Here is a 14,952-nt window from a genome sequence, read left to right on the forward strand (position 1 = left end):
TAATAATTCTCTCAGAAGAGAGAATTAGGGAAAAAATAGTTTCTCATCACAGATTGGAGTACTCTCTTCTAATAGATGATTACATAAATTATCATGTACCCCCTTTTTGCATTGACTGCTAGGAATCTCATGGATAAGTTTGATGCCCAATTTTAATACCTTATTATTACATACATTTTCTAAGTATAATTTGCCTGATCCTACCCACCTGCCCCACTCCTAACTCATATCTCGTCCTTGGCTCTTACCTCTTCTTAAAAGTTGTTGTATCATTTGGCTTCCTTTGATTTTATCATAAATTGCCTCAAATCAAACAAATAGAACTGTAATGTTTCAAAAAGCCCTAGAGATGAATTCTCTGCATCAAGGACTGTACCATCCAGTCTTCTTATACAAGTACCATGTTCTTTCTATATGCAAGAAAATATTCATGGATCTTTATGCATTAAAAACATAACAGAAGACTGCAAATAGGTCATCCTTTAACCTAGCAAAGAATTGCCTGCAGCAGAACTATTTAATGGGTATTGTGTCAGCATTTCTTTTACACATTTCACATTAAAAGGTTTATAAATTGCATTCACTTAGTATTGAAATACGAGGTATATACTATAAGTAAGTGTAATTCTTTTTTTTTTAAAGTCTCCTCTTTAGGCAGTTATAAGAAACATTAAGCTATTTAGTTAACTGTGCAAATTTTAGCAACATTATCATAGCTCACAGCTCATTTTAAATAACTTCTTAAAATAATTTATTATAGACCTTTTCTTTGAATCGTCATAATAATGAGAATAACTAAAATGTGGAAAACATCTGTAACAGTTCCAGGCTCCTTAAACACATGTCGTCTTTCAGGAAACTTTTATTCTTCCTTTTTGCAGCTGGAAAAGCTAAGGAATAAGAGATCCAATTCGAACCACTGGTGAAGCTTTGCCAGTTTTAGGATCCAGGCCACTTAACCCTCTCTTCATCAAGCATATGCACAATTCTGAAGCATCCACAAAGTGAGTGTTTGGAACCTTTTCTGCTTCAGCAGCATTTTATGTTTGTTTGGGAAGTGTGAATTAAAGAGAAGACACCCTCAGTTACCCAGATATATGGATGTTCAGCTTTGAGTTTTAGAAGTAGGCACTGTTTTGTGTGTTTCTCTTGTGGATATTGGCAACTACACTTTTCATGATAGTAAGTTCGTTGCCCAGGAAAGATTGGATCAGGAGCAAAAAGAGATGTAGTTGCTACACAGACCCAGCAACAACTGAATTTTAAGTTGAACCTTGTAGGCATGTCAATGTTGGGCTTGTATACATTTCAGGACAGGATGCATTAGTGCAGGGGGTAGGAATACATTTCCCTGTCCTCCTCACAGTCCGTTTAAAAACCACAGAGCCCATTCCTAGACAGCTTCCTGAGTGGGCTCACCTGACTATGCAGGTGAAATGGAAGCCTTTACCAGTGCAAAGGGAGGCACTGACACTAGAAGGATTAAACTTCTGAAAGTGAATTTTCCTTGACATTATAAAAGAAGATGTAAAATAAATAAAATAATCAATAGTGAATTGATAAACCTTTCTCAGCAAACAGAGCAAGTTAATGCAGTGGAGATGTCTGGGTCATTTTTCCTCCATAATGATGTTTGATATTTAGCATTAGCTGAAATTAGCTTCTATTGCTTTCATTTCCATTGTCAAGGTTCTATGAGACACTGTGGGTCACCCGAGGGTCCCCCTTTCCCATGATGTGTCAGAGTTACCATGAAGGATGAAAATAGAACTCATGTAGGTCAAGTGGTAAACAAATTACCAGAGATATTTTGCTGTAGAGTCACCTTGCTCGGTTCACACTCTGAAAGTTTTTTGATCATTGACATTCCTATAATGTAACCCGCATTCATGGCTATCACCTCTAAGTGTGGTGATCTTAAAATGGTAATACTATAGGTTACCCTGTGACAATCTTAAGGAGTCTTAAAGGTACTTGCACTGGCAATCCTGATTCCCATGGCCATCTCTGTGAGGTGAGAAGGTTGCTTTGAAAATCAGCTGTATACAACAATAAAACCATGTTTGGGAATAATGTCTAGTAATATCCATGAAATGAGTGGGATGAAACTTGAAGTTTTATGTGTCTTACTGAGCTGTGCTCCCGGTGACCCAGAGGGCTTCCTCTTGGTGTTAAAACCTGTGCTGTTCAGCTCTGATAAATAATATCTGTGTGCTCTGGTTGTCAGCTTTACTCACATCAGAGGGGAAAGGTCTGTCTCCTTTGCAAGCAGAAGCAAAACCATCATACAGTTATTCTTATTTAGCAATTGTTTAGCATTAATTGGAACTTGGCATGCTGGGAAACTCACTTTATTTCACAGCACCATAGACACTGTGTAATGTACAAAGCACATTTGAAGCAGCAATTTATTAAAAGTTACAATATTCTTTCTAGAGAATGGATTTGCTATTCACCATTAGGACTAGATCCAATATTTATGGAATGTTCACAAATGATTCATTATGTGTCATTTACAAATAGCCTCTAATAGGAGACATTTTCATTATAAGTGCTATTTTAATGAATTGTCTGTCTCTATGGATTCATGTGCAAGACTGCAACTTACTTCCTTCCACCAACCCTAAACATGACCCTGCTGCTGCTCATCATGCCTTTCCTATTTCTTTGGCAGAATCATGTGATCATTCCCCTAGAAACCTTGGACATATCTGTGACTCTCACTCAAACCCCATTTCCAGTCACTCATCATATTAAAATGGCTCCTTGTTGCCTGCAGAATAAAAGCCAAATGTCCTTAGTCTGATAAGCAGCCAGCTAAGGATGCTGACAGCCTGAGCCACCATAGCATGGTGGTCCGAGTGGTCTATCCTAGCTCTCGCCATAAGATGCTCATCTTCATCTCTGTGTCTGTGTCCCTGCAAATGTTCTCTGGCTGGCATGCCCTTCTTCCCGTTTGTCTGAAGAGTGAATGCCTGCGTTCAGAAGTTGCTCGAGAGGCATCCAGACTTTTCACTCCCTGTCCACCAGGCAGAATCTATAACTCTCTCACTTATTTCCTTATAGAAATGTATGCATACTTCATTTATGTTCCTTATATATATGTATATCTACCTCATGGATAAGATATTAATATATTAAAGCTTTACTCAGGTTTTTAAAAATTGTGTCTTCTATGTGTACCATGTTAACTTAACACATGACAAAATCTTAGTGAAGGTTGTTTGACTAAACTGAAAATCCTGTTAAAAGAAGTAACAAATCAAAGCAATGCCTCAGTGAATATTCTATGTAAATACTACTTTGTGGTTGATGATGCAGGTAAAATGGACATAAGTGAAGAAGAAAGTCTGATAGCAGATCACTGACATCCCTAATAGTGTAAATAGATATAGAGACATAGTAGTTTAGGGCACAAGGTAGATCAGAGGTTACCTATAACCATAAAATTAGTTTACGTTTATTTTATTATGCTCTGTCCTTGTCCTTCAGCCTTGGCATTTTCTGTGCCATTTGTCTAGAAGAACAGCCACCTTAGTGCTTAGACCATAGTAGACTCACAATAAATATGTCTTGTATGAAAGAATGAATGAATGAACAAATGAAATCGTTCCAGCTCTTTCATTTTACAGATAAGGAAACAGACCCAAAGATGTAAAAAATAGGAAAGCAGAAATCACCTCTTTTCAAGCTGCTACTATATTCCCCACAATGAGCTAAGTGCTTTCATCTCAATTATTCCATTTTACAGTATCAAGAAAAATTATACAACTATTATGTTAGATAAAGAACTTGAAGCTCAAAACCTTTGCCCTATGATCACACAGATTGGTGGTAACTCTTGTTCTTATACTATGTACAGTGTGCAGGCTTTCTTTTGCCACCTGCTCTCATGATAATCATGGACAGAAACATAATTGATTATTGGTTTTGGTGGGCAGGATCTCTGCTTTTTAGGATCTGCATTGTTTAGATGGTAGCAGTAAATACAGGGAGTTGTGATCAAGTGGCAAGGTCTTTAGAGTTGAAAGCTGAAAAACAGTGTTCAGTTCCTAATCTTGTTACCTTTCTTCGGGCAAATCCTTTATTGCCTTGGAAACTTAGTTTTCTCATCTATAAAGCAAGGCAAATAATACCAACCCTGTGGAGTTCTGTGGTGAACAGATGAATAATGACTATGAAAACACATTTTGTCTACATAAAAGTAAAGTATTATTATTATTAAGCTTATGTAAGAATGAGGGCACGTGTATGAAAGGGCTTTCTCGGCTGCACATTCACTCTCTTTTGTTCCCTCTGTTATCGTTTTGCAATTTCATAACATCCCAGACTTCTTTTGTGTAAACAGATGAAAATAGGATAAATAAATATTTCCCCACTAATATGATTTGTATACAATATATCAGATTTAAATAAACTTCTGCTTCTAATTCTTCTGAATTCACAATTCAGCAAAACTTAGTAATAGAGAAATAACAGTTAAAAAGGCATTTGTTTCCTGTCATAAGCTTCTATTCTTGTAAGAAAATCAAAACACTCCAAGCACAGGGAAAATATGAAAATTAACATCATCACACAGACGCTGGTAGCTCTTTGATGAGAATAAAAGCCACTGACAGCTTCTTCTGGTAATAATTGAAATTATGATTTTTCAAACGTTCTGCATTAGCTGCAGCTCTATGCGTAAATTTTAAAATCGATCTGATCAAAAATTATTTGCATTTCTCAGTTTTTTAAACATTGTCTTTTACCTCAAACAAGGTACAGAAAGCATCCTTTGCCTTTTGTTGATGACTTCATCTCTGACCTTTAATATAAATACTGTCTTATGACCAATTATCAACAATTGTTTAGTCCTGTAGCTTTCCCATTTTATGTAAAAATTTTTATTAAAATTAAATAAATGTACACAGCCAAAGTGAAAACAGCAATTAAGATATATTTCCAATGTATTTCTTAAGATCGCTGATGGTCATACATTCGAGAATCCTGGGACATTAGGCTTGAAAAGGACCTTAAAACTCATCTAGTTCTGACCCTTTTATTTTATAGCTCGAGAAATGAAGCTGTGAGTGGCTGAAAAGGAGATTTTCTAATTTTCTGAGAACAAAGACAAGGAAACAGCTCCAAACTATCTTTTGAGCACTCTTCTTGCTCTACTATATCAGAATATAATCAATTTTGATATGTATAACTCAATTCTCCTTTATCCAAATGACATCAGGAAAAAGGGGGCCTTGCTCAGCACTTACATTAGCTTTTTGGATGCAGACACTGACAGAATGAAGATTATGTATCTGGGAAAGGACCAAATAAATTGGATGATAGGAGATCTCAATAGCCTGGAGCAATTGGCTAAGTCTAACAAAAGGGAGTTTAACAGAGAGAGATGCAAAGTCAGCACTTAGATTACAAAAATCAATGGCAAAACTACATGAAGTGGGACATATGGCTTAGTGGCAGAGCGCTATTTTTTTTTTTAAGTGGCCGTTTTTAAAGGAACCAAAATTTCCATGAGTTTAATCTTTACGTCTTCTCCAAATCAACTGAATTTTCCATAACCTAATAGAAGTATATATAGAACAATAAAGATGCTAAGTATAGTCTACTCCGTCTACCTGGAATTGAGATTATAGGCATACACACTGATAAACTGGGGCATGTAGAGGAGAAATATCAGAGTGTTAAGTTGACTCAGAGGAACTGTTAATGGAACTGTTAATGCCTCTCTAGAAGTGAGAAGGATTGCATTTGTTTTTTGGTGAAATGGAGATGAAATGGAAATGAAATGATGAAATGAACATGTCATTTGTAAAAAAGAGGCTGAATGATCTGTTGGAAAGAACTCAGGGCATGGCATCAGAAAGCATGAGTTTGAGTATTGGCACCATCACTTATCAGTGGTGTGACCTAGGAAAGATCTCTAAGAAACTGCATATCAGGCTCTTGATCTGTAAGACGAGAGTGGCAATATCTACATTGCAGGATTGCTGTGAAAATTAAATTAAATTAAATAGCATATGTAAAATATGTGTAGTACATGGCATGCAGTAGTTAACAAATATTAACCTTTCCACCACTTGTTAGGTAGAGTCATGAGAGATTTTTATTAGATTTTATTAGAGGAATATCTTGTAGAAGGGCTGTTTAAGCAAAGATGAAAAGGTTAGGTAAGGTCGCTGCCAATGCTGCTTGATATATTTATATGTTGGCCACCAGCATTTTGTTGTACTTTATGCCAGTTAGAATTGCTCTTCAAAATATTTGATTCCTTATAGGTTATATTGCCTTTTAAAGTTGCAAGAATTTTTCACTACTACATATCATAAAATAATGCTTGCTTACTTACCTATAAAGTGCAGAAAGGGGCCTCTTATTTCCAGGTTTTGGTCTGTATGGTTTGGGTTCTCCTGCCATGTTGATATCTGAAAGCATAAAATAAAATAGTTCTGATTAAGAAAATATTAAACCTTTTGAGAAAGGTAAATCATAAAGTATTTTTATTTTTGTCATTTGTCTATGCAAATGTTATATGCCATTCATTCATTCACAGGTATTTATTGAGCAACTCCTCTAGGCCAGGCACTGTTTGAGATACATCATGCACCAAACAGGGTAGATCCATGCCCTCGTGGGACTTATCTTCTATGGGGAGGGGTCTTGAGAGATAGCTATTAAACCACAAACATAACAAATAAGAAAGCTGTGTAACATATCTGAAGGTGAAAAGTACTATGAAAAAAATGTTGAAGAAGGTGGGGGATCAGGAATTCTTACTAAAAATAGGAAGAGTGAGAGACAGAGAGAGAGATTGAGATATCTTACTGATTTGGTGTTTTGCCAGGAGCGTCTCAGTTTGTATAGACATTTTCGTGGAATAAAGCTTTGTTCCTAAGAGGAATTATTATATTTTCTTTGGTGATATCTTCTCCGAGTGTTAGAAGGGTGGAACTGTAAAGCATACCAGCTTTACTGAGGAAACAACAAAATGCACTCAGCAACTGGAATGTGCAGTTACAGAGTTCTGGCGTGATCAGAAGGAATAAAGAGCACATCTCTTGTCTTCATGAACTAAAGTCTCTAAGATAAGACAAGAAGATGCTTAAGTACATGACAAAAGAGTATTTTCAAATAATTGACCAATCCTAATCTTAAAAAAAATGTGTAAAACTGTTATGAGGTTGGGTGGTAAAGGCTTGGGAAATGACATAAACAATTTGATTTAATAAAATTAAAATTTTAAGAGGATGATAAAAAAAGAAAATCTAAAGGAGGTGAACTTCAAGAAAACTTTGAAAGAAGTGAGGGACATTATTCTGACAGAAAAGAAAGGCAAAGTTCTATTTCTTGTACAGGGGACTAAATATGCTGTCGGGGGATGGATGAGCCACCCATCAGTAAAACCAACTAAAATGTCTAGATGAAATACAATGTCATCTCTTTTTAATTTAATTTTTATTGGTGTATAGTTGATTTACAATGTTATGTTAGTTTCTGCTGTACAGTAAAATGAATCAATTATACATATATACATATCCACTCTTTTTGGATTCTATTCCCATATGGGTCATTATAGAGTACTGAGTAGAGTTCCCTGTGCTATACAGTAGGTTCTTGTTAGTCATCTTTAACATTAAAGGATAGGAAACATATGCTCATCTAATTCAACATCCATATGTGGGAAAATCCTTAACTAAGAAGAGAAGGAGGGCTTCCCTGGTGGCGCAGTGGTTGAGAGTCCGCCTGCCGATGCAGGGGCGTGCCCCCGGTCCGGGAAGATCCCACATGCTGCGGAGCGGCTGGGCCCGTGAGCCATGGCCACTGAGCCTGCGCGTCCGAAGCCTGTGCTCCGCAACGGGAGAGGCCACAACAGTGAGAGGCCCACATACCGCAAAAAAAAAAAAAAAAAAGAAGAGAAGGAAACTTCTTTCACCTCCCAAAGAGTATCTATATAAAATCCATAGTAAATAGCATACTTAATAGTAAGACACAGGGCACATTTTCTTTAGGATCAAGGGATTTAAAAGCCACATAGCACAGGGAGATCAGCCAGGTGCTTTATGTCCACCTAGAGGGGTGGGATAGGGAGGGTGGGAGGGAGACACAAGAGGGAGGAGATATGGGGATATATGTACACATATAGCTGATTCACTTTGTTATACAGCAGAAACTAACACACCATTGTAAAGCAATTATACTCCAATAAAGATGTTAAAAAATAAAAAAAGGCATTCACTATCACCAACTCTATATAACATTGTACTGGATATTGTAGTCAGTGAAGTAAGACAGGAAAACAACATCAGAAATGGGAAAGAAGAAATGAAACTGTCATAATTGCTGATAATATGTGGGTCCACATAAAAACTCCAAAGCATCCACAAATTACTACAATTAGTAAGAGAGTTTAGTAAGTTTGTTGGAGTTAAAGCCAATATACAAAATTTAATTGCATACCGCTACATAGCAATACATATATAAATATATAATTTGCCATTTATATAGCATAAAAATAAAGTAACTAAGGGTAAATACATTATAAAATTTTAAAGATGCTTATGGAGAAAATTATAAAACTGTTTATGGGGATTTTACAGTTACCTTACATAAAAAGAGAAATTGGAAGACTTGATATTATAAATATTTAATTTCTCCCCAAGTTGATTTATTGATTCTATGTATTTTCAATAAAATCCCCAAATACTCTTTTTGTGTCTGTGTGGAATTTGACAAGTTGATTCTAAAATTTATATGATAGAGCAAAACATCAAAATAGCCATGATATACATAAGAAAAAAAATTGGCAAACTTACCTTATCAAGATTTATTTTTAAGCTGTAGTAATTAAGACTACAGTTTTGGTACAAAGAAAATGAACAAATGGAACTGAGTACAGAACCCCCCAACTGACATACACATATATGGATACTTGAATTATGATAAAGCTGGCACAGCAGATGAAGGGGTAAAAGCTAGGCTGCAACAACACATATGAAATTGGACCTCTAACTTACATCACACAGAAAAATAAATTACTTATTGGATTAAAAACCTAAATGTGAGAGGCAAAAATATAAAACTTTTAGGAGGAAATATAGTAGAATATATTTATGAGATCAGAGTATGGAAGGATAATCTTAAACAAGACATAAAAAGCACTAGCCTTAGACTATAGGAATGATAAATTCTACTACATTAAAATTAAGAATTTCTGCCCATCCAAAGTCACATAAAAAAATGAAAAGAAAAGGCACAAATTGGATGAAGGAATCCTTGACAAAGGATTTGTTTTCGGAATATATATTCATTCATCTAATAGGAAACAGAGACAAACCACCAAATAGGAAATTGGGCAAAAACTAGTAAGGACACTTTACAGAAGGAGAAATATGAATGCTGAATAAACACATGAAAAGACTCTCAATCTCAGTAGTAATGGTAAGTGCAAATGAAAACACTATGATGTACAACTGATACCCATTGGATTTACAACAATTTACAAAGTCTGACAATATCATGAGTTGGTGAGGTTTTGGTGAGCAGCTCACACATGTATACATTGCAGGTATAAACATAAATTAGTACAACTATTTTGGAAAATAATTTGATAGTTTATAATAAACTTAAAATGCTCAAACCCTATGAACCAGGAGGCATGCCCCTATAGAAACTCTTGAATGTGTGTACCTTAAGACAAGTACAAGAATGTTTATTGCAGTACAGTAAAATAGAAAAAAATCATGGAAAAACACAAATATCCATTGGCAGGTAACTGGGTAAATGAATTTTGATATATTTACACAATGGAATACTATACAGCAGAAGAGAGAGAGAAAGAGAGAGAGAGAGAGAGAGAGAGAAACTTAGAGCCATTGGCAACAATACTGATGCATTGATGAATCTCAAGGAATGTGACACTGAGCAAAAAATAATATCATGGAAAAACTGACAGGCTGAGTCCTTTTATGCTAATAAAAATACAAATTTAACAATATGCTGCATAGGAATGAAAATACAGGTAATAAAACTAAGAAAACAAAGCAGAAATAAGCAATGAATTCAAGATGAAGTTTACTTCTAAAGGGGCAGATAAGGGGGTGGGACTTGGGAAGGACATCTGAGGGACTTCGAAGTTAATCATAATGTACTATTTCTTAAACCGGATAGTAGGAAAGTAAGTTTACAGTATAGCATCATTTTCTATAACAAATACATTACAAATTTTATTGTATATAAATATATATATATACATAAATTATATACACACATTTAATTTTTATTTGTATATTTAAATTCAATATATATACACAATTTTTTAATTTGATAGTAACTGATAAAGAATTACAAAAATATTGGTAACAAAGATGGTAAGGTGTGTGTTGATAAATATTCAGATCAGAGCCAGTGGATTTTTGTGAACAAGGGTTTCAGCAGAGATTGTGAGTGGGAAACTAGAAGAAAAGAAGAGCAGTTGGGAGGATGGATTAGTGGATGTGAGAAGATTGTTAGAGACTCCAATTAGAACTTTACATCTGATTTGAGTGGGAAATTATTTTGGATTCTGAGTTGAGGACAGTCCTGAGAATGAATTATAAAGACACTGACTCTTGTATAATTTGGAATAGGGCCCAACCAAGATCTAGGCTGTCTAAACCTTTCAGATATGACAGAGTTGGAACAAAAAAAGTGAGTGAAACAAATGAAGATTTCTATTATTTTTATAAGCTTCACAGTGATGCTAGAGAGTACATGTCCATGAAATATCATGACACAATATGTGTGTTTCTAGCTTAGACTCCATTACTTTTGAACTGAAAACATAAAAATATTCTAAGTAAATAAAAGAACTTGAGATTTAAGTCTATCAATACAAGTATTATAACATCCATTTTTTAAATAATATGTAGCCAGTGGTTCTGAGTTTGATAACCAATACATACAATGGAAAGCCTTCTATGGAAAGTTGCTAAACTCAGTATTTCCAGACATCAGCATCTGTTCAAAGGTAACAGAAAATGCAGAAAACCTTTGTTCCTTACAGACACTGAATAGTGTTCATGTGCATAATTTTTCTTTGAATGTTTATATATAAGCATAAATGTATGCTTAAATATGCAAATTTATATATTTTACCCTGCTATAGTGAAGATCATCTATAACTTGGTATTAGTGGATGGGGATGAGGTGAGAGAGGCTGGATGTAGACAGGGGAGAAGGGACAGGGGGCAGTGAGCTCAATTAATCAGTGAACATGAAGCATTGCCAGGGTCTGGATGAATGAGTATTTTCTTTGTATTGAACTTTATAAATACAAGATTTAATTGTGTTTTTGGAAAAACTCAGCTTATTTGGAAGCCAAGGCTCAGGTTCTCATTATCTCAAGAGCTGTTGGTCTTGAAGGAAGCCTAAAAGCAGTGTAAATGGCCTCTTAACATTGAACTTTTTGGTCAGCTACAGAGAGACCTCCTGAGACTTTCTTCCCTGATTGTCCTGGCACTGTGCAAGGCACCCACAGGCAAGACAAGAGGAAGAATGACCAAGGTTGAATTTTCTGCCACTCTCACAAGATAGGGACTTTGGAGTAAAATGTTGAGATACAAAAAATAAAGTGTTATTTCTCAAATTCCTGAGTTTGCATACAGATTCATACTTAATACTAATATTTAGAAATCTTATACTATCCTCAAGAAAGGATGTAAGTTTAATCATTCTTAGCAAATTCTTTTGAGATGGACCAAAAAAATCCTAGTTAAATTCCTACTTGTTATGCAGAAATGTCTATAGATGTACCTATATACCAAGCTGGTGGACTCTATTATTTGAGTATTAGAATCATATTCTCATAGAGGGGGTTGGTAAAATTAGATAAGCACCATTAGAAAGAAGTCTCTTGAAGAGTTTCTGTTTGGGTCTGAGACAGGCTGGGAGCTGGGACCCTTTGCTGCAGTGCTGCAATATTTGTACCTGGACAAATGTCTCCTCAAGCAACAAAATACAAAGAAACTATAAGAGACTAAAAATAATTGTGTGCAAGCACAATTGGGGCAAATTCTGGACAACAAGACACAAAGAGACCAAAAAGACCAAAAAGACCAACTGCCACTTCTGGAGAGCCAGAGCAAAAGCAGGGCATCAGGAGCAAAAGCAGGGCACTGCATGTGCCCTTGAACACAACATAAAGAAAGGAGTGGGCACCCCCCCGAAGCCACCCTTGTGGCCTGAACCCTGGACACACCCCTACCTTCATCCCATATAAGTAAGCAGCTCGCCCGACCCCACCCCCTCCCCAGCCCACCCCCACCCCGGGCAAGCGAGCAAGCAAGGGAAGTAGGCCCAACAAAGCTTTGCCTGAATTTCCTGTCTGACCTCTGATCACATTCTATTGATTAAGGAGGTCAAGAACCCTGGTTGGTAACAGGTTCACTAGACATCACACCTGTGTAGAGGAACTCCCCCAACTCTGTCCAGGCATAGGAATACAGCAGAAGGGAGCTAAAGCTTTACCCATGACTAGGAGATGACTGGAGACAGCAGACCTCCATATGGAGGGAGATGAGGTATTTGCATTTTCTCATATGACATTATGAGCTTCTGTAAGAACCAACCATGAGGCTTATAGGACAGACCCTGTATCTATTTTGAAGTTTCAATATTTCAAGTGAGCATGAAAAAGTATGAGGAAAAAATTAAAATGTACTCAAATTATCCTTCTAATATTAAATTTCAGATTCAAATAATTGAAAAATATCCTGTTGGGCTACTAGCTACCTTTTCATAGTAAATTACTTAAAGTATATTAAATGCTCTAAAATTTAATCAATTTTCTTTTCTTCTTTATTTTTAAACTAAATAAGTGAAGTCAATACCATGATAGAAATAACTATAAAGTCACAGAACTGAAAAAAAGTCAAGGAGTTGAACCTATTCTGATTTGAGGTAAATGAGATGAGGCAAGTGGAGACAGGTACTGTTCCAAAGCATCACCCTTGAAAAGGATACCCAACACATGCAAATATATTTATTTGACCAATTCTTGTTAGGGTACTACTAAAGATGATAGTAAAAGCATTCAATCATTTTGTGCTTTTGACTCTTGGGAAGATAACTCCAATTCTACACCCAAACAGACGTGACTCTCCCTCTTTGCACTCCCATTTTACTTCATTACATCGTTCCCACAGCACTGACTACTGAGTGTTTGTTCCCTTTGACTTTGGACTTCTAAAAGGCAGTCATAACTTCACTCAACATCTTATGCCCTTTAGTTAGCATCCTGCAGAGGGCTGTTGTTACAGTAGGTGCTCAAGGGATCCATCAGTTAACTAAATTCATACAAGCCAGAAGGTGTGTCCTTGTATGAGTTGTAGTGTGTCCAGCCAAACACACTTTGTCAGAACATTTCCTAAAGTGGTATTTATCTAAACAATGTTTTAGAAGGTGTTAATAAGAATGTTGCCAAATAAATAAGTCACCGTAAAATAAATTTGGTAAAAATGCAATAATGTATCCCTTTCTCAGGTATTTGTAATGCATATTAAAAGAAAAGATTCTGAAAACAGAAACATTCAGTTATGTTTAACTCAAATGCTTTCATATATATATATATATATATATATATATATATATAAAAGAGAGAAAGTGAGTATTTTTTGGATAGCACACCTGTTAACATCCAGCAAAACAGAGTACCCCCAGAACACTGGTTTATGAGATACCGTGAAATGTTTAGAAAAATATTTCACATTTTTTTCTTTGCTAGGTTTTCAATTTGGAATATTCTCTTATTTCTAGAGAAATTTAGCCTTGATATTGAAGTGACGTCTAACTTACAGTATAATAAGTCGTCCACATTACCAGTGTTATTTTTTAGATGGAGAAACAAATGAAAAGAAATATTTTTCTAAATAAATTAATTAAAAATGATATCTTTATTCTTGGGAGTTTTTTGTTTCGTTTCCTTCCCCAGGTTTAAATAAAAGTTTAAATAATTCAGCTATGGCATATAGACTGCCAGGAAAAGTCATTCAGTCTTTTATCCTTCACATTTGGAAGATTTAGGGATTCATTACTGTTCCATTGAATAAAAATTCAGGAAATAAAGAAAACAGGCTGTTATGTTTGACAAGTTAATGCATAAAACCATACATTATCCTACTATAAGCACCATACCACTAAAAAGTGCTTTTGCAGTTATTATTAGCTTAGATCCTGAGAACAATCCTGTGAAATAAGTAGAACAGGGATCATTATTCCCATGTCATGTATATAGATGTTTGTGATACTGAGAAATTAAATGGCTTTCATAATAATATCATCAGCTCATTTCACTACAGCAGTCTTTATTACTGAGTACAACCCATGTGCCAGGCACTGAACTAGTAGGAGAGGGGATATCCTGCCCCTGCCCTGCAAAAGATGATTGAGAGTTGGACCAGAGCTGCACCAGACTCATGTTCTAGAACTTTTCCTACTATCTCATTGCTCTTAACCAGACTTTGGATGCCACATTTTTTATGCCACTTAAATCTGGTTTGGCTGTGGAAAGCAGCCTGTAAATTAATATATTCTGAGTCCCCAGGAGTTTCGGCATCATGGGGGAAGATGTGTGATTAAAGAAATGCTGTAGGGAGATTTGTCTGGCAGCAGTGGGGGAGACACATTTGACTTTCAACTGAGCTGCTTGAGATTTCTTGGCCATGTAGGTTCACAACCCTGTGGTTTGATAGAGCTGCCCAGAAGTGCTTTTACTCTAAGAGAAAAATGCACCAGACTTGGAGAGGCAAGTATATGTTCTAAAATATAACCATTTGAAGCATTTTAAGCCTAAATCTGAGAGTGGAACCAATTTTGCACAAAAGTAAATGGCTTTCTAATCTTGTTGTTTTTCCCTTCACAGAATCAAAGCTAGTTTTACCACTTGAAATATGTCCTTAATAGTATGTTAAAATATTC

At 35.8% G+C, this 14,952-nt stretch overlaps 1 protein-coding gene across 1 annotated transcript in view; it reads right to left on the bottom strand.

Moving 5' to 3' along the window:
• Nucleotides 1-6,716, bottom strand: part of RALYL (RALY RNA binding protein like) — a 131,719-nt gene extending 125,003 nt beyond the window's left edge. Inside the window, exon 1 of the mRNA XM_022554992.2 lies at nt 6,350-6,716. Within this exon, the coding sequence (XP_022410700.2) occupies nt 6,350-6,435 (86 nt within the window). The 5' untranslated portion in view covers nt 6,436-6,716. The remainder of the gene's footprint in view (nt 1-6,349) is intronic.
• Between the last annotated feature and the right edge of the window lie 8,236 nt (nt 6,717-14,952).

This window comes from Delphinapterus leucas, chromosome 17, assembly GCF_059928025.1.
Source record: "Delphinapterus leucas isolate spDelLeu-1000000601 "Yukka" chromosome 17, BTC_Dleu_Yukka2, whole genome shotgun sequence".
NCBI lineage: Eukaryota > Metazoa > Chordata > Mammalia > Artiodactyla > Monodontidae > Delphinapterus > Delphinapterus leucas.